The 20877-nt window shown below is 37.4% G+C and overlaps 2 protein-coding genes and 1 non-coding gene across 3 annotated transcripts; 2 read left to right on the top strand and 1 right to left on the bottom strand.

The window, feature by feature from the left end:
- The first annotated feature begins 5202 nt into the window (after nt 1–5202).
- LOC105056553 (small ribosomal subunit protein uS4y) lies at nt 5203–12114 on the top strand. The gene is made up of 3 exons (XM_010938774.4): nt 5203–5361; nt 6013–6394; nt 11704–12114. Exons 1-3 carry the CDS (start codon nt 5334–5336, stop codon nt 11885–11887), a joined length of 594 nt encoding a protein of 197 aa, XP_010937076.1. The 5' UTR covers nt 5203–5333; the 3' UTR covers nt 11888–12114.
- Nucleotides 9424–9523, top strand: LOC114914758 (small nucleolar RNA Z161/Z228). The gene has a single exon (XR_003802427.1). It is a non-coding gene; the product is annotated as a small nucleolar RNA Z161/Z228 (small nucleolar RNA).
- A 1301-nt stretch (nt 12115–13415) lies between the features above and the next one.
- Nucleotides 13416–14346, bottom strand: LOC105056736 (putative pectinesterase/pectinesterase inhibitor 26). Its single transcript, XM_010939045.3, has one exon. The coding sequence runs from the start codon at nt 14270–14272 to the stop codon at nt 13691–13693; it is 582 nt and encodes a 193-aa protein (XP_010937347.3). The 5' UTR covers nt 14273–14346; the 3' UTR covers nt 13416–13690.
- Between the last annotated feature and the right edge of the window lie 6531 nt (nt 14347–20877).

Raw genomic sequence — 20877 nt, 5'->3', positions numbered from 1 at the left:
TTTTCCAGCCTACGTAGCGCGCGACTTGTCTTTCTAAAATTATTGGATTCAAAAATTTCTTTATAACAATAAAGATTGTTTTATAAAAATAAAAGCTCTTCTGACAGCATAATTATATAATTATGTGATTAATTAAATAATTAATGTAATTATGATGTGGATTATCATTCATTTATTCCGTTTCAAATTAAAATATGGAGCAAAACGCTTGTCCCGCAACTAACGGCCGTCAGTTTTGTGGTAACGGGTTTGGAGGGATTGTTAATGATAGGACGATGTCGGTGCCGTCAGGGCACGTGAAACCAAAGTGGGGCCGGCCTTCTCGCTCGTTGACGGGACTCGGGTGCGTTCCCGGCCCGGCAAGTGACTGCCCGTTCTCTGGTGCACCGCAGCCCGAGTTGGAATCCTCTCCAAATCGTACATAGATTGTGAGGGTCGGTCACGATTGCATAGGATTGTGATCGGTACGACGATCGTGATGCCAAATGGCCATCGTCCCACTTGTGGACGATAGTGAAGGGAGAATCAGGCCTCTCTCTTTCAGACATCAACGTGAGACGATCTGGACTCTCGTAGTTTTTTAAAGCTAAGTATTATTTCATCATAATTATTAAAGATCAATTAATTATAAAAAAATAATATTATATTTTGCTCAAATTATCGATGAATAAAATTCTCTTTGGCTACTATCGAGTAGAAATCTGCACGTCCAATGCATGCACATTTTCATTTATTTACGACGTTCGAATTGGTAGGGCCAGGGGGAAGAGGCTTTTTATCTCATCACATTATGTGGTAGGGCCTGAATAAATGAATAGTGAAAGAGAGATGGGATCTGGTTTTAGATTTTGGGTGATATGAAACCGATTTGAACACTTTTTCTATTATATATTAGCACATTAACAGATATTTGAATTTTTGTACCAAAAGACTAGATATTTTAATTTTTAAAAAAAATATATTATTTATTTAAATAATTATATATATATATATATAAAAGATATAGGGCAAAATAAAAAAGAACGAATGCTAATACGGAAAGAGAATAAGGATTTTAAGAAGGCGTAGGTGGTAAAAAATTTATGAAAAATTTTAAATAAAAAAAATAATTTATAAATAATTTATCATTCACAATATGTATAAAATATTTTATTATTATTTATTTTAATTATTTTAAAATATATATAATAAATATTAATAAATTAATAAAATAAAATATTTTTTAAGAAAAAATTATATTCCGTATATAGCACAGGATTATAAGTTAGTTATGATATATGATCGTTATTTTGAACAATGCAATGTGAATGTATTTGGTTTTATAAACTCTATGAACCTGCAAATCATCCAATATTTGCATGAATTGCGCCAAGGCAAGCACAGATTACGATGAGGGTTGGATCTGATACAGGTACCCAACCTCGAATGGCCGAGTGAGACAACCCGGCTCACGTAAGCCACTGAGTTTGAGATACCCACGCGTCGCATGCCTGTGGCCTGTGGGGTATCCGCTACTTTCCAAGGGCTTAATTTGAGTAAAGCATACTACTGGAATTCTGGAGACTGTCTGGTTAACATCATCTCAATGACAATCATTCTCTAAGAAACCAATTCAGCTGTGTTATTAGCTAATCAATTCATCGAGGGCATAAAGGTAAAATCGAAAATTCTCAAAAAAATTGTCATCTTGTCGATCCCATCTATGAATCTACTATCATACCACAATTTAAATCTCTTCCATCTTTCAAAATTAGGATGATAATACGCCATGTAGGCATTTGTAATCTGTTTGTCCACTTCCTCTCATGTTACTTGAAACTATCTGGTCACGCATGGCCGTCTCTCACAAGAGAATGCTTATATGAAACATGTTTTCTTGGTGATAACGTTGCTTCATCTCTTCTATGATATCATGCATGAAGAGAAGTAAATCAAAAGGATGTCTTAGAAATTGAGCATACATTACCCACTTTTTTATATTAAAAAGAATGTACAAATAATTGTATTTTAGTAATGTATAGTTAATTCATCTTTCAAGCATGCAACTTGACTATCTTCATTTGTCTCATCCATTGATATTTTTTATATCTGTTGCCACGGTTACGTTACATGACAACCAAGGATGTTATCTTTGAGAAAAATAATAACTAGGCTCATTCCATCTTTTGGATTTGGTTTTCATTACCAATGCATGGAATGTAATTTTTTCTTAAAAAATATTTTATTTTATTTATCTATTCTATATATATATTAAAAATAATAAAAATAATAAAAAATATATCTTATGCATAGTATGAATTTTAAGTTATCGGGTAAATCTTGTGAAGATCCAATGACTTTAATTTCACGAATCCTTTTTCTAAATCCATTATTTCTAATTAATTTTATCTTTAACTATTTTTAAATCCTTTCATCTTTCCTTCCTCTTCCCCCACATTCTTCAACTCTCCCAATGGTAGAGCAATAATGTTGTTTGTCGGCCACCATTTCTATCAATAGTAGCAGTATCTTTGGGTTGGTAGAGCAAAAATATATCAATGTATGGAATATTTGATTGACAAAGTACCTCTGACAATCACATTGTCATATTTTGTAAAATGAGATACCAATAGACGTTGGCCTTGTGAGATCCTAATCAAGAATTGGTTGGTAAGCATATCTCCTACTGATGACTCATGAGATATTTAAATTTTAGAAATTAGAAAAAAAAATCTCTTTCTTTTCTTCTAGTGTTGAAATTTTAGAGATCTAAACTTTAATTTAAAAAAAAAAAAAGTTTAGAGATCTAAAATTAATTTTTGTTCCATTTTTCCTTCCACTTCTCTTTTGATTCTCTCCTCTCATACCCTCCTCCACTCTCTCAATGGTAGAGCTAATAATATTGCCTGCTGGCCACCACCACTACTAATAACTTCAAGCTTGGGATAGAGCCAGAATATACCAATGTGGAGGACTTGATCGTAAAAATAACTCCAATGATCGCATTCCCATTTATTGTAGGAGGAGGTAGTAATGGGCGGTAGTCTTATGAAATCTCAATCAGGAATTGGTCGGTGAGCATATCTCCAATTGATAGCTTACGAGAGATCTAAACCTTAGAAATAAAAAAAGAAATCTTACTTTTTTTTTTCCTAGTGTTAGAATTGTGGGGCGAAAAGAGAAATTTGTAGAAATGCAAAAGAGATGAAAAACCACAATTATCTTTATGGGATCAAATTTGCAATTCATACGTGAAATTAAATACTATTTAATAGGTCATTTACTAATTTAAATGTTATTGAATGGGTTATATACTAAATGTATTTCTAAAATAAATTATTTTCATATATCATGTATAAATGTGGTATAAATATATTTTCAAAGAAGAAAGTTTTTTTATAGATATGTGGTAGATGGAGGATCTGTCAATTCAAAATTCTCTATTTTAATATGTATACCAACCTATAGGGTCTGATCTTGAAAATAACTCTATAGCCATATTCTCATTTTTTGTAGGAGGAGGCAGCAATGGATGATGGCTTTGTGAGATCTTGATCAGGAATTGCTTGGTGAGTGTATCTCCAACTAATGACTTGTAAAAAATCTAAACTTTAAAAATAGAGATTTTTTTTTTTTCTAATGTTGGAATTTTGGGGGCAATCAACGGAAGGAGGAGACAGGGAGAAAAGAAAAAAAAATCAAAATTTATAGGAATGCGAAATAGATGAAGAACCACAATTATCTTCATCGTATCAAAATTATGGTTTATGCATAAAATTAAATATTATTTAATATGTCACCTACTAAATTAAATGCTATGTAATATGTCATTTACTAAATATATTTTAAAAAAAATATATTTTCATGGATATGTGATAGATAGATGTTCTGTCAACACAGAAACCTCCAACATAGCCACCCTACATGCAGGATGTCATAATATAGTCTAAAAAATTATGATTGTCCAATCACTTTTTAACGTACATTTAATACCTGCAGTTTCATTTTTTTATTTTAAAAATTTAAATAATGAAAATATCCTTATTCTTTGAAAGAAATTATGACATTCTACGTCAAAATTATGACTTCCAGTAAATAGGATGCCATAATATGGACATAAAATATCATAATTTTTTCTAAAGAATAGAGGTATTTTTATCATCCAAAATTTTCAAATGAAAAAATGAAACTGTAGATATTAAATGCATGTTGGAAGATCAGTCATATAAAGCGGTGTGCTCCATGTCGCATTTTTTACACTATCCGTAGTGCACAAAGAATTTCGCTGAGATCTATTGAGTTGGGGTTCAAAAAATAAAAATTGATGTACTCGAGAATATTATAAACAAGAGTCTTCCAAAATAATTACCAAACAATCTAATATATATATATATATGAAAGTAGAAAGTGAGAGAAAATGGAGTGGTCAAGTAAGCTGTCCACGTCAACAGCAAATTTTCATCTATGCATGCCAGGTGGATCAAAACCAATTTTTTATATGTTATGTATCAAGACTTTTCTATCTAACTATTCTTTTAGCATTAAATACAAGCATTATGTCATGAATGGATGGCGTTGAAATCTACTTATATTTTTTTAATTAGATGATTAAAGTCTACTGTTATTGATCTTCGAAATATGAATGGACATGCTCTTATCATTCATCTAGAATATTTTTTAATAAATTATTTTTTTATCATATAATCAATGGTGTGATTTTATAATCCGCACACAACACGCGGGATAAAAAACTAGTTAAGTAAAAATGGGTGACAAGAGATGGGCTATTAAGATGAATGATAAGAGATCACATAAGGTTCATTTGAACAATTTAAAAGACGTTTAGGATGGAGGAGAAGGCTTCTATATACTATAGCTTTTGGATCAGGTTGGGTCGAGTTTAGGTAGGGTCAGGTTTGTTTGTTATTGACCCAAATTATACATGTGTTGAGTTGGTTTGGATAATACAAAATCCAGACCTGATCCGGTTTTGAACTCAAGTCCACTTTTTGAGGGGGACCCATGGGTTTCGAAAAGAGAACGCATCGGTCATAATCGGGTCAGGTTGGGTTAAACCCTAAACCAAGCCCTCTGAGCCAACATACATCAATCCATTGCATCAAATCTTTTTGACCCATTTATATTGGCCCATCCGGTCCAGTCCGCGATGCCAGCCCAGCCCAACGCTCGGTAATGCAAGACCCTGGTCAGCTAGGGTTTCGGGTTGGCCCTATAAAACGGCGCTCTAGGGGGTTGGCGTTGCTTTCCATCCGGCCGCCTCGTCTTCACCTTGGCATTAGAGAGCGAGAGAGGGACGAAGACGATTGCCGGAGAAGACGGCGAGGTAACCAGCCATGGTCCACGTTAGCTTCTACCGCAACTGTGAGTCGCTTATCCTTCCTCTTGTCGTCCTTTATTCCTGATCCTGTTCCCTTTCTTGCTAGATTACTCTGTTTGAACTTGTTAATCGTCGTTTTGAATCTTTTCATGCCGCTTTTCTTGTTTTTTGGACAATTTTTTTTCCATTAAAATAGCTATCTTCACTCATGGTTCTATCAATGTGATCGAGTTACTTCTAATCGATGCGATGTCGACGCTTTTAGATGTACGTTTAATTTGCATATTTTATTTCTGATGTTTTTTTCTTAGATTTTTGTTGATATCCATTTTGCTTTTTTGTTTTTGATTGGGGGCTCTGTGTATTCATATGCCTTTTTTTTTACTTGAAAAATGACCTTTTTTCTCGATGGTGTTGTATCGATGGGAAGGTTTTAATAAGAAGTAGATCGCACTCGTTTGGAACCATTAGATCTCTATTTCAACAATTATTTTTTTTGTCATTTTGAAAGGAATAACATTTCTGATCGATGGAGAGGTGTATAATTGCACTTTATATCTTTTAAACGATCTTTTTATTACACAGATTTTGATTGGTTTTGGGTTAATATTTTTCGTTTAAAGAGGATTTATATATCGGTTTCGATTATTTATGTAATGCGGGATATTTTAATGGAAAATGTTGATATTTGTTAGATGGGAAGACTTTCAAGAAGCCCCGTCGTCCATACGAGAAAGAGCGTTTGGATGCGGAGCTGAAGCTTGTTGGTGAGTACGGTCTCCGGGCCAAGCGGGAGCTGTGGAGGGTCCAGTATGCATTGAGTCGCATCCGGAATGCTGCGAGGGAACTGCTTACCCTTGATGAGAAGAACCCACGGAGGATTTTTGAGGGAGAGGCCCTCCTGCGCCGGATGAACCGGTATGGGCTCCTAGATGAGAACCAGAACAAGCTTGATTATGTTCTGGCCCTCACCGTGGAGAACTTCCTTGAGCGCCGGCTCCAGACCCAGGTGTTCAAGTCTGGAATGGCCAAGTCTATCCACCATGCCAGGGTCCTCATAAGGCAGCGCCACATCAGGTATATAGGACTGCAGTGTTGTTATTCATGTCTTTCTAATGTTTTTATGTCACTTTCTCTTGATTTGTGCAGGAGACATGTTTTATGAATCTGGCTACTCGTAAAATTTTGGTGGTTGGTCTGAGTAGCTGTTTCTCAGATAGCATGAATTCTGTGTAATATGCTTGTCTTTTAGGAATTTTTTGATTTTTGTCGTGATATCTAAGTCAAAACTATACTCCACATGCCTTATTTTAGATCTTTTTGGTGAGTAAGGTTGCATGTGGTCATTGGTTGATCTTCAGAATGAAGTATAAACTCTTTCAATCAGTTGTTGGCATTATGAGTCAAGTCCATTTTTTTTAAATCACAGTTCATAAGTTTCAGTTTAAGGTTTCACACCTCATCCCTGACAGCTTTTATGCCAAAGAAGGTGAGTGAACGTAGAAAAGAATTTATGCGGTTTGTTCTTCAAAAACTTATTTTCATAATCATAAATATTCTCTATTGCTTCATGACATTTTCTTACAGAAAATTGACAATGGAATTTTTGTCAGATTTTTTGATATTTACTTCAATATTGGCTGCATAAACTTTACTACTCTATAAATACATGGTCGTTTAAATTTTTGATGACCATAGTTTGACTTGCGCTTTTTACTCCAAGAAATCTAGACTTGCTTTAGAGGATGGTGCAAATTGTTGATTTTTTAAATTAGCTATTTAAGAAAAAATGAGGCCACGTGTGTTTAAGGGGATGCAAAATCTAACATACCGAGTGCAGAAGGTTTCTTGGCTAGTGCAGTCTATATAGATATATGCAGTTTATATATATGTAGCTGTATCATCATAGAAACTGATATAGAAGGACAGAAAGAGTTAATATTCTGGCCGGAGGGTATGTTCAAATTAGGGTTTGATATTCAGGCCTGCTACTGTGCATCATCATCATAGGATGGTGTCCTTAGCTTTTGACAGTGCATGCGCATCTCAAGGTCATGTTGCTCATTGCTTCCGGAACTCAACTTGGTAGAAGCCTTGAATGCTATGTGATCAAGGTGGTACAAGTCTAAATGCATGGTGTGCTATGGCATATGGGTTTCCAGTAATTCAATGGAGTTCAACGTTATATACATGGTTCCCTGGTATACTAAGTGTCTCACAGCACTCTTAGGTGTAATGTACTGAGAGAACTTGGTAAATGGAAAGGTTCTCTATCATTGTCAAAAAGCTTTAGATGAGATGACAAGAGTATGATTATTTAATTTTTAGATTTTTAAAAAGCATTTATTGTGTTGAGCATGAGAGAGGTGGTATGCGGCTCATGATACTTTTTTGTTTTCAAGACCTGTGTTATGGTGTCTAAATTGGCTATGACAAGTATGTTGATTGTTTGCTTAGAGTTTATGTTATAATGAAGCGGAGGATCTTGGTTAGGACTTACATCTATAAATATCTTCACATTTCTTGATTACAAATTGGAGGATCATGGTGTTTGGTTACAATATTACATTGATACCTTGCCTATGCTTATGGATCTGAGATGAATTCGACTATTAAGCACCATTTTGATGCACAATTTGTTGCTCATGGAAATGAATTTGGGTACAAATGTGTGATGAATTAACTTAAATGAGTTGTGCCTAACAGTGATGTCAAAGGTGCCAAAAGGTGCGCCTAGGCGCTCAGGCAAGGTGCCAAAAGGAGTCATCGCCTTTTGATGCTTCAGGCGATGCTCCTTCACTCAGGCGCACACCTTTGGCACCTTTTAGGGCCTTTCTCAGTGAGGCAAGGTGCTTGCCTCTGGCGCCTCAATGAACTTTATGATTTTTTTTTTAATGGCTGAAGATGATAACAGTCTTTGGTGATGAGGATGAAAAATTGAAATGCGGGGCTGTAGAAAGGGCAGCAGGTGTTGGAGGAGCAAGTAAAAAAACTAGAAGGCAAGCCCAAAAAGCTAACTCGAAAGCAAAGTCAAAAACAAGGTCAAATTCAGCTCGTAATATTGAAGAGATAGAGGCTGATTCAGATGAGACAGAAGAAGAGGTTGAAGGATATAAATCCAATGAAGGAGGAAAAGATGAAATTGATGACAACTATGGAAGTGGAACTGAATCTAATGATTCCATTGATGAACTTTAGGCTTTAGGGTTGTTTATCTTTTTTGTTTCATTTATATGATTCCACTTTAGGGCTGTTTATGTTTTCTATTTTATTGATGAGACTCCATTAATGAACTTTAGGGCTTGTTATATTTTCTATTTTATTCATGAATTTAGAGCTGTCTATGGCTTGCTATCATATACTTTATCTTGAACTAGTTGGGTATTTTTCTGTTTTATATATGCTTTATGCTTCAATTATCAATTATATAGTAATTCATGTTACAATAGTCATCTCTAGTTGTTATTTATTTATATATCATATTTTTGTTTTTTTTTTCAATTTTAGCGCCTTACTTCACTTGGGCAAGCGCTTTTCTAGCGCATCTTGCCTGAAGACGTTAGATCCTCCAAGTGCCTTAAGGGTGCCTTTTGCCTTTGACTATCTTGGTGCCTAATAAGGAACTATAATCCATACAGATAAACTGGATGGATTGTATAATAGATCAGAATTACTGTGTAAAATGTGTCAGTAAGGTGCTGCTTTGATGTAGATCCAACCTTAACTCTGCAAATAAATCTGTATTTTAATGTAGTCTAGGGTACCTTTAAATTATAAATTTAGGGAAAAATGTTAAATATCATAAAACAAAAATAAAGCAGTCCAATTAATTTTTAAATGTATTAAAATGTAAGTAAAATATATAACCCTTCATTCTTCAATTCATTTGTGATGCTGATGTTGACTGCTAGAAGTGTACAAAGTGAATGGACAGCAAACTATTATAAAGTTACACATTGAGTTCTGTTTGATGGTCTGATTTCATATCTTTTTTTTTTCCTTTTCCTCTATGCTTTCCCCCTTTTCTATTTTTTGTATGATAGACGCTCTTTTCCCCCTAATATTTGCACTTTTAACTTCTTATATTTAAGTGAAAATATACAGATATACCATATGATGAGAATAACTTTTTATTTCTCATGACGGTCATCTGAGACTCTCTTTTTGGTGTCTAGATTGATGCTACTTATTTTTCTCTGATGGTATCTTTTTTCTTCATTGATCTTATTTATGCTTTAAAATTTATTTCTTTTCTTAATCCTGCTTGAGATTTAAGTATGTGGTGATGAATTTTTGTTCGAAACTTTTATGATTGAAAGAATGATGTTCCTCCTACAGTCCCACTGATTTTGAACATTCCATAGTATATTTCTATATTTCCAATGATTTCTTTTTGCCTGGGCACAATGAGGAAATAACATTGTTCTTTTATGAGATCCATAGATCTGTGAGTATCACTTAATTCTTAGTCCTTTTCTGAGTGTCCTATTAGTTGTTTCTGGAATATTTTAGCCTTAAAGTTATAAAGGATTTGTCACTAATGATATTTTTTTAATATGTTTGTTAGATTAGTGGAAAATAAGCATCCATCATTTTTATCAGGCATCGTCACATGTCTGTATATTGTATATGTGTGGGTGCTGTGTGCACCCATGTTTACTGCAGCGTAATCAAGGCATGTCTGATAACTAACCCATTACAACAGAAGGGTCAAAGATCTTGCTTACAGTTACTCTATTTATTTACAAATAAATTTCTGATTATCTATTTTCTAGTGGTTGCTTCTATACTGATCAGAATGTTCACTGTTAGTGTCTCTGAAACATTTTTTTGTGCTTGGCAAACACTTGGTTAGTAATCACCAGTGTTTCACACTCATGAGATCCATTCCTCATCCCTGAACTAGACAATCCCTGAGTCAATGCCTTAGGGTAATCTTTCAATATGACAATCCAGAGAATATGCAGCATAAATAGCAGGTCTTGCACATAAGATGAATATCAACATCTCTCTTTAGGTCAAAGGGGATTCTCAGATGGTCATTTGTTGGCTGTCCCCCTACAACATTAATATTTACAAGGCTCACTTTTGCCTCTACGAAACTCTTATCATGCCTGATAAGCTATCCTTTTTTGAAGCCAATGAGGTACCCAGTTCTCCTGTTGTCTGGTTATCTAAGCTTGCTCTATCTAGCTTGACCAGAACTTGGGACCATGACTTCCCTCCCTGTTCGTGGCTCTAGCTAAGAGTGGTTGTAGGGTGGGTCTTTTATAACAGCGGACTGTGTTTTGTTAGCCCCAAAAAAGTATGTTTTAGGTAAATATTGCAAACTGCCAGATCACCCTAAATTACCTGGTATGAGCTGGTGCGATAAAGACAAAGATTTGGTTCAAACTTAGAGATCTGGAAGGTCAAGAAAGAGGCATGGAGTGAGAAGGTAAACCACATTGGATCTGTAAGTAAGGAGATAACAAGTAGTGGTGTTGGAGGAATAATACCAATGCCATTAATTAGGTAGTAATGGTGATCGAAGGATTCATTAATCAAGCTACAAATTGTTGGGCAATGCATATTTGTTATATTTTATAAATTTAAGATATTATTTAGTTATCTTATTCAGCATCTTGTCCTATCATTGTTACTTGTAGTTGTAATATACACTCCGATTTCATTTTGGAAGGTCCAGTTTTTAGTTGGTTTTGGGATTGTCAAGCCTGCACACAAGCTTTATAAAAAATTGTTGTGTTTTGATTTTTACGTAAACATGCTATACATGTCTTAACGCTACTGGCTTATAGTTCTGAGCTATTCATCAAATAGCTTGGATTCACTTAGATTACCATCCCATGCGTTATTTTGCTTGTTTACTCTGTCTTTGAATCTTCTAATCATGTCTTTAAGGAGCTTGTTTCTCTGTGTCCAAATTTGTAATTGTGATCAGAACTAAGTCTTCACAATTTTGTCAAGTCTGAACTCATATAAATATTCTCTGTTCCTCTTGTGCTTCGCAAAAGCTTTGGCCTTGTTTCTATTTCTTGCTGCTTTCTTCTGTACCATTAATGTTTTCACGAGTTCAGTTAGTTAGCTAAGTAGCATTCTTGCTTTGCAAGATTTCTGTGCCACAACCACCCCCAGTCTGTAACTACTAATCATGGTGCCGTGCTTATCTTTGTTGGTTTACAACAGAACACCTCTCTCCATGTATGAAAAGAAAGTTGTTTGTTTTTCTTCTTTTTTTCCTATATGGGTAATTATACAGTCAAAATACATCGAAGCATCACATTTCTGCCTCTTGATCTATAGTGTGTCTTCATACAATGTTCTGATGGTTTCTGTACGAGTGTTAGTTCTGTAATTTACGTTCTCTTTTGAACCTCTTGTTGCAGGGTTGGCCGCCAGGTGGTGAACATTCCTTCATTCATGGTGAGGGTTGACTCAGCTAAGCACATTGATTTTGCTCTCAATAGTCCATTTGGTGGAGGTCGCCCTGGAAGAGTGAAGCGAAAGAACCAGAAGGCAGCAGCTAAGAAGGCAGCAGGAGGTGATGGTGATGAGGAAGATGAAGATTAAGAAGTTGATCATGGACTTGGTAGCAAATAATTGTCAGTTTAGGTTCCCAAATATTGTTTTGAAGGCTTTTGTTAGATTTCGCCAGTGAACCATTGTGTTCTCTCGCTTTTTGACCGTTGGAATATGAAGTTGTGTTGCACCATTGACTTTGCTTTCTTTCAGATGTTGCATCACCCAAGTGGTGCCCCAGGTTGCATTTTTATCATGCTAAACTTTTTTTTTTCTCAGTTTTGCTTGTCTGATTTGAATTATTTGCTTCAGTGGTTAGTTTGTTGTTACTTGAAATCTGTTGTTTCATTTTATAGGGGTTTATCTGTTTTCATTACCATTTCTCGAGTGTTAGTGCTTTTAAAGAGCGAATACGTTGGGAGGCGAAACACTCCTGGATAAGGAGTGTTGTGCGGTTATTCTCCAGATCATTGAAGCCTGAGGTATGTAAGGTTGTCATCTATCAGTCTCTTTGCACCTTAGTTGACTTCAACTATCTGCTGTGGTATAAGCTGGGTGAAAAATGCTCAAGTATCTCACATCAGGAAAATATCGATTTGATGAAATATGATGATATCTTGTTGCTGGGAAAATAGCATAATCAGTAAACCGTCTGGGTTTTGTTTGTAGCAAGGGTGGAAATATCACTGAGTTTTAACCGAATAGATATTCTTTGAGGTGTATATTTTTTGTTTAGGTCATGGTTAGGTGTTGAATGGTTATATGCTCGGTCTGCTGGGGTGCGTGCAGCAGGTGGGATTGAGACCTGAGGTCCCCAGGTATGTGGTGACCAATGTCCTAATCTTAGGGTCTCTTTCAATCCATTCATGTGCCCATGTTGTTTCCTTTAAGATCGTCCGTGGGACCTGACCCGCATTGTTAATTCTAGTTGGGTAACAAAGATCTTCTGATAAGAAGAAGAACTAGAATGGATCTCCGACCTTATAAACGCCAGGCAAAGCTATCCAAGATGCCTGATCTGAAGAGGTTGACCGCATTGAACCAAAGGCAGCTAAACAAGCTGGTATATCTGCATTTAATGATGGATATTATTTGCATATCAATAAAACAAATGTTAGTTTCAGCTTCTCTACAAATAGCTATTTCAACGAGACCAAGGCTTGTTTTTGGTGTGGCGGGCTCCCATGCATCAGGATGGATCGAAGCAATCTCCATAGCTTGATGACAAGCTATTGTAGCCTATTGCAGGGCACATTGGAAAAAAAAAAAAACGCTTACAAAAATATTTCAGAAGTCTGAACTAATAACTGTGTAAATGTTTTTTCTTCATCACTTGCTGGAGCATGTGGTTCTTAATTTTGTTTTGAATTTCTTATGTGAGAAAAAGACCATCCTACCACCACCTTACACCAAAAGTTACAGGCACCAATGGGACCAAAGTTAAACCGCCAATATTTTGATGTCCAAGCAACAGGCATCTCATAGCTGCCTACACATCCTTGGGCCAAGAAATTAGCAGTGCACATATTTGAAACAGAATTATAGCTCAGAGAAAAAAAAAAACACAGAGAGCAGTAAATGCATTCGATCATCATGACAGTTGATTATTACGAGACTCATAAGGTTATTGATACATATATATTGATTGATGGAGGAGAAATTTATGATCATGGGAAGCAATTGCCCTGCCATAATCCGGAGACACCCTTAACCATTGCATTCAATTTAAAAGAGGAAACGCGCAAGAAAAAAGAACACAACGTGAAGACCCACCCATGATCCACCCTCTTCAAAACAAGCAGCACTCTCTAATACTTTCGGAAGAGAGAAAACAAACCGCTTCCCCTCCCTCCCTTAATACGCACCTTTAAAGTTCAATTTGCCGATGGCGATGCAGTTGCCGGCCATGTTCATCAACCGGTCATTTTGTTCTTCCAGCGGGTTAGGAATGGAGAAGTCTACGAAGCCGTCGTTGCAAGTGCTGAACATGGTGATGGCCGCGCTGAGTCTGGTGATGAACGTCCCCACGTCGCCTGCGACGAAGGCATCCACCCCTTCCTTGGTGTAGTCCATGGCGTCGTTGTAGTATTCGAGGCAGGATTCGATGCAAGTGAGCACCTGGTCGGACGTCTGGGTCTTGGCCATGGCTTTGGTCCTGGCGATGATGACATGGGTGCGGTCTTGGAGAGCTTCGATCAGCATGTTGAAGACGTTGGTGGCGTCGATGACCCTCAACTTGGCGCCGTAGAGGCGGGCCGACTTGATGCAGATTTCGGGGTGGTTCGTCTGGTTGCAGAAGGTGACGATGCGAGGGTCGACAAGGGGGAGGGGCTTGTGGTGGTGGCTGACTTTGAGGACGGTGGTGGAGGAGGCGAGGGTGAGGACGGCGGAGGAGATGGCGAGGATGAGGAGGAGGAGGGTGCTTCCTGGCCTCATGGTTGCAGACAGGGTGAAGTGAGGCCAGAGGAGAATGGAAGGAGTGGGAGAGGGGGAGGATATAAGAGGAGGGGAGGGGAGGTTTAAAATGGTCAACTTTCCTTTTCTTTTTGTTTTTTTTTTTGTTTTTTTTTTTTTTTTTTTTAATGATAAAAGGAGTATTATACACAGCCACAGGTTTGACATTTCTGTCAAAGAAAAAAAAAAGAAAAAAAAGGAACGTTTGCGAACTGTACAAGTGTATACCATTCCCCAGAACCCATGGTTTACAAGGCGAGATAGTTGGAAGGCCTCAGGTTTGAAACTGCGATGCCCATGGAGCGCGCTAACTTCCTCTCTCTCCTTCATCCCAACTCCCGGCACCCCCCTCTCCGACCTCCCAGGTACCTATATTTACTCTGTGACATGCAAATGGCTAACACGTTGACTTTGACTACTTGAAATGCTAACCATCCATCTTTTATGGCTTACAATATTTTAGGGTTGGTATATTTTACCTGGTATACTGTCTGATGAAGAAGCCAACAATAAGCATGGCATCTAGTATACGAGCGCGTGGTTTAATTAATACCATTTATTTAGGAGCAAATTAAGTTTATATTTCTTGTGTGGGGCGCTGGTTTTGCTTCAAGAAATTATAAAAAAGCAATGTTTGCTCCCCATGGCCTCTGTTCTTATTTTATAGGAGTCTGCCTTGCAATGGTATCTCTCCGGGGGCTATTTAATTTGATGGTGATGTGGTGGATATTTTATTTGATCTTAGTAATAATCGAAGTGAAGCTATTTTGACAATGTCTAATCTCATTCATCTTGGATATGAACGAATTGAAAAAATAATCATGTCAACCCAAAAAATAATAGTGGTAGTTATGTTCGCTCGATCATCATCGCATATTTAAAGTGACTATAACTACGAGAATATAGAAAGTCATTGCTGTACGGTTAAATATAATTATATTATTGCCATATAGCTATACACATCCCATTCATCTCTGTAACACCTACCAAATTCTCTTTATAAATAAGGATAAAAAGACGGCCATCAGGTAACTAATTCAATAACTCTCTCTCACTCTCTCTTCTATTATTCTTTATATTTTGACTGAATTGAGTGTCAGATGATCTCTCACTGTAAAAACTTTGACGAAAGAACTTTTTTTTAGATCCATCTACTAATCAAAAAGCTGCAGCATCCACAAAATCGAGTCTTCATCACACATTAGATTGGACTTATGATTATCTTGGCTTTATCAACCTCAATCTAACACCGGAGTGTCCGGCAACAATGAAAGGAATATAAGAATTTTCGATAGATTTCTCTAGCCTTAGAGTTGCTATTGTCAGTCTTCAAAACAGGACACATACAAGTGCTGTGAGGCTTAAATGCCGTATCTTCTTATTGACTGCAAGAAGAATTGAAACATTCCAAGCATACTTTCAATTTTGAGATTGAAGTAGGCTGTTAAAGTTTTCATTTGAATTTTAAGCAGAGGAAGGTGAAACTTTAATCTGGTACTACGTATGAAAGATAGAAAGGCATTTTCTTATTGTAACCTAAGTAAAGAGGGTGGGCTCTAGTGCAATAATAAGATTGTTCTATTATAAATTGAGCGTGCAAGGTTAAAACATAGAAGCGCACATGAGGTAAGACTATGTACATCTGCTCTTTCTGGACCCTGTAGTAAGTCTCGTGAATTGGGATGACTTCTAGGAAAAAGCTTGGAGTGACTTTTGTATGTTCTATTGGAAGCATCTCACATTTTTAAGAACTTAAAGGATTCAATACAAATCCATGAGCCCAATAGTTTGTGACTTTTATCTTAAAAAAAAAAAAAATGAAGAGAATCTAGATATTAAATGAAGATTTGGCAAAGAATAAGATTATTTAGATTATAGATCTTCAATGTTTAGTTGTTTTCCAAATAATCTTTTTTCTCTACCAGTGGCATTCTTAAGCGATTACTACTTTAAGACATTGAATTAGAATTTTTAGTATAAAACGTGCCCTTAGTTTTTACAAATTTGGTTTTCATTTTCTTTTTGTTTTATTTCTTAGCATGTGTCATTTATCCCTTTTGCTAGTTTATAATGATTTGTTGCTTCAAATTGGTTCATGTAGTGCATGAAAGATAAAATCAATAGGAAACAAGTTCAGAACGGGCTACACCATGTGGCCACGCTAATTCCCTTTCCAACCATTGGCATTCATCATTGGTTATTGATATATGTATGGAATCAGCTCATTAGTTATGAATGGATATGTGATAAGAAAAGATTTAAATTCAAATTTTGAATTTTTAATAGGGTCCAAATAAGAAAGGAAATCAGAATATATTCCAATCCAGATAGAAAAAGAAGTTACGAGAATCCTTTGATCTCTGCTCTTGAATTATGATGGATCTATGCTTCCTCGTTTATATAAATCGGACAAGGAGATCCCAGGGGGATAGATTCTAAAAAGAAAAAAACTCTCATAGCCCAGGATTTTATGATGAGAGACTCTCAAGCTCTCATCCATTATTTTGCTTCTTTCTCTCAGATCAGCAGATCTATGAGGTATCAAGATTGAGGTGATGCCAATGACCAAACTATCAAGCTTGAGGCTGAGATCGAGATGATGCTCGAAGCCAAGCTACGAAGCCTGAGGCTAAGCCATCAAGCCTGAAATCGAGGTGAAGGCCGAGCTCTCAAAGACCAAATACCCAAAAATCGAGATTCAAAAGGCTGAGCACCCAAAGGCCAAGGTCTTAAATATCAGATCGGACCAGATGTCGATCAGATCCAAACTGATCATCTCCAGATTAGCTAGATACCGATCAAATCCAGACCGACTATCTCCAGATCGGTCAAATGCCGAAGAAATCTGATCATTTTCAGATCGAACAGACACCAACCAGATCCAACCATTTCTAGATCAGCCGATGTCGATCGGATCTAACGATCTCCATATCAGTTAGACACGGATTAGATCCAGACTGATCATCTCTAAATTGACTAGATGCTGACTAGTTTCAGGATGACCATCTCCAGATTGGTCGATGCCGATTAGATCTGATAATCTTCATATCGGTTAGATACCAATCAGATCTAAATTGATCATATCTAGATTGGCCAGACGATGATCAAATCCGACCATCTCCAGATCAATCAGATGCTGACTACATTCGACCATTTTCAGATTGATCAATATCGATTAGATGATCAACAATCTCCAGATCGGTTAGATGCTGACTAAATATAGGTTGATCATCTCCAAATCGACTAGATGCCGATCAGATCCGATCTAATATTCTTGATAAAGCAGGAGGTAACAAATATATCTTGCCAGATATGGCAAGAAATAATAGGCATATCTCACTCGATAAGGTATGAATAATAATTCGTTTCTCCCTTTTTCTTATGGCACCTCCTCCTCCATCTATAAATAGAGGGCCAAAGGAGACCTATTGGGTATGCTCTTACTTCTCTCCCAGTACTCGATCTTTCTCTTTTATTTTTCTATTTTTTGATTTAAGCATCAGAAAATTTTTGTTGAAGTAAAACTCTGATCAGGGACTTATTTTGCAGATCAAGATATCGCCATCCAATGCCAACTATATCCCATCTTCAACTGATCCCATCTTGGCCAAAAAGCTAGCGGCAATAGTTATGTTAACCATTCTTGGCGCCACCACTTAAATCCAGAAAATTACATATTAATTTAATTTATCGATACTTCCATGAGACTTACATATTGATTGATGCAGGAGATGTTTATAGCTGGCGATGGGAAGTGGCTGCACCCTCCCATAATCGGAAAACATCTATTACCATTGCAAATTAAATAAACTGAGGACGCAGGAGCAAAAGAACACAACATATAAAAACCCACCCATGATCCACATCTCCAAGTCAATCCCACAAATCCCAACCATTTCCTTCCATTTCCTTAATTGCACAAATATATAAATTAACATCCCCTCTCCAGTCACAAGGAGCACTCCTAAGACTTGTGGAAGAGCTAAACGAAGGACATGGACCCTGCTTCCCCACCCCTCAAAATCTTTTATTTAAAGGAGAATTGGCCAATGGCGATGCAGTTGCTCGCCATGTTCGTCCGCCGGTCGTTCTGCTTCGCCCACGGCTTAAGACTCCCCATGAAGGCGTCGTCGCAGGTGCCGAACATGGTGATCACCGCGCTGAGCCTGGTCTCGAACGTCCTCCGGTCGCGCGCCACGAAAGCCTGCACCCCTTAGTTCACCTCATCCAGCGCGTCGTCGTATAACCCGAGGCAGTCGTGGATGCCATTGACCACCACCGTGTTCCACGTCTGGCTCCGGGACAGCGCGCGTCGGCCCTGGCTTTGATGATGGCGACGCGGTCCCGGAGCGCGTGGATCGTTATGTCGAACATGTTGGTGGCGTTGATGGCGTGGTAGCTGTGGGAGTAGAAGCGGGCCGACTTGATGCTAATTTTGGGGTGATCGGTCTGGTTGCAGAAGGGGATGACCGGAGTGTCGACATGGAAGGAATCGGGAGAGGGAGATGAGATGGGTTGAGTCTGGAAGACGGTTTTTGGAAGTTCTCATGTGTTTGAAACAAACCGTGCATGATGCCTACCTTCACTCTGTGACATGCAATGGTTGAGACGTTGCATGTAGTTGTAGATAGTTTTACACCTTCGCTGCTTGCAATGCCAACCATCCATCCTTTTTGTCTTAAATTTTTGGGTTTATAAACCATTGCAGTCCTTAAGAAGCTACCTAGCTGCCGTTTTTGGCACTAGAATACCAGCTTTCCAACAATTCTGAAGAGATTATTGGGTAACGTAGCAGGGTACACTACTATACAAAGAATGATATATATGTAGTGTTTATAGTTTAGTGCTATATATTTTGGAGCAAATTTTGTATTTTTTTGTTCTTGTTGATGAATTAATCTACCTTCTCTCCTTTTTTTCTTTTTTGACAAAGAATTAATCCATCATCTCAACTAGGGTATCTGGATTTAGCTTATATTTGTTGTCTAGGGCTTTAGTTTAGCTTTGATAGATCCAAGAATACTACAGCTTCATACCTTCTCTGGGATCTTGGACTGACCTCTTCAAACCTCCATTTTTCTTCCCTCTCTACCAACCTCAAAGGTGGTTGAACAACAGTAACTTTGCTGGCTTCAGATACTCACCGCCCTCACTTGTGAAAAAGAAGTCTGCTCAGTTTAAGCGTAGAGGTTGCTTCAGCCGGTGCAGCGATATTGGACATTTTTGGAACCCAGTAGAGTATGGATACAAAGCCTTCTTGATCCTATTTCCTTCTCGTCAAAAGATCATGAATACCCATGCCATGACCGAGGATTAAAGATGGATAACATGTCTTGCTGTGGCTGATTAAAATAAGGCGCACAAAACGTTCTTCACTGCAAACTACACCTTCGGCAGTGTTGGCCCCTGCTCCTCTTCTAGATTATGGCCAACAAATATGATTAACTCTCATTGGATTCACCGATCAGATCCTTCGATGTAGCATAATGGATATCTTGTCCCTACGGCAGTGCTCCTGGAGATGCTAAACTTGACTAAACTTTGACTAAACTTGTATCATGCCTCTTGTTGCAATGGACTCGAGCTAGCTAGTGAAGAAGAAGAAGAAGAAGTCTTCACCAGGCACATCGGACATCCATGAAGTAGGAAGAAGATTGCAGAGGAGACAAAGCACTATTAGTAGAAGGTCAATTGTACATGACGAGATATCCAGTTCAAGGGATGAGACCAGATCGATGCTGGTGGAATGATACCAGAAATATTTGCATCAGGAATGTTCTACAAGATGCACTAGATGGAAATGGAATTTTACAAAATCCTTAAGAAATTGGGAGTCAATGCCTACCGTGTTGAGTTTTTTTTTTTTTTTTTTTTTTGGTAAAATCGGATTTACCAGCTAACACAATTTAGAATAAAAATAACCATAGGAATCGGCAAATAAAATGTTAGAGAATTCAATAGGGAACAGCTGATAAATTCGTCCATAACACCGAGCTTATATGATTAGCTACATATGTCGCCATCCGATCTACAGTATTATTTCCTCTTTATAAACATATATAACTTGAAAAGAAGCTAGAGCTACTCCCGTTATGAAGATTGGCCCTATACTTAACGTGTGATCAGATTTGACAACTTATTCTGTCCACGAGGTCTAAGATCTCCAACTACCATCACTAGCCAAGCCCCATCAACTTGAAGTTCAAGGGGTCTTGGAAGATGAAATCATCTCTACTTGGAGCCAATCTTATCATGAGTTTTTAGCTAGGAAGGAAGGCCTATTGAAAAAAGAACTCAGATCACCAAGGAGGATTTGTAGAAACTCCTTTTTTTTTTTTTTTTCCTAATGAAAGTTGGATGAAAATGGAAGCTTCCCCTCAAAAAAGCAGACAATGTACAAGACAGAAGAGGAATGTACTAAAACGAGCACATGAGTAGTAGAAAAGAGAACAAAGGGGAAGTACAGAAAACAATTGGTACAGTGCTACACAAATCAGAATGCAGAGGTCACAATTCAGCTCACACAGTGGTGCATCAAGGATCCTAGCGAACTCCACAGCTTTTCATGATTGTCTTTTATCTTTTTA

Source organism: Elaeis guineensis, chromosome 13 (genome assembly GCF_000442705.2).
Source record: "Elaeis guineensis isolate ETL-2024a chromosome 13, EG11, whole genome shotgun sequence".
Classification (NCBI taxonomy): Eukaryota; Viridiplantae; Streptophyta; class Magnoliopsida; order Arecales; family Arecaceae; genus Elaeis; species Elaeis guineensis.
The sequence above is the reverse complement of the archived record's forward strand: the minus strand, read 5'-3'. Positions and strand labels throughout refer to the sequence as shown.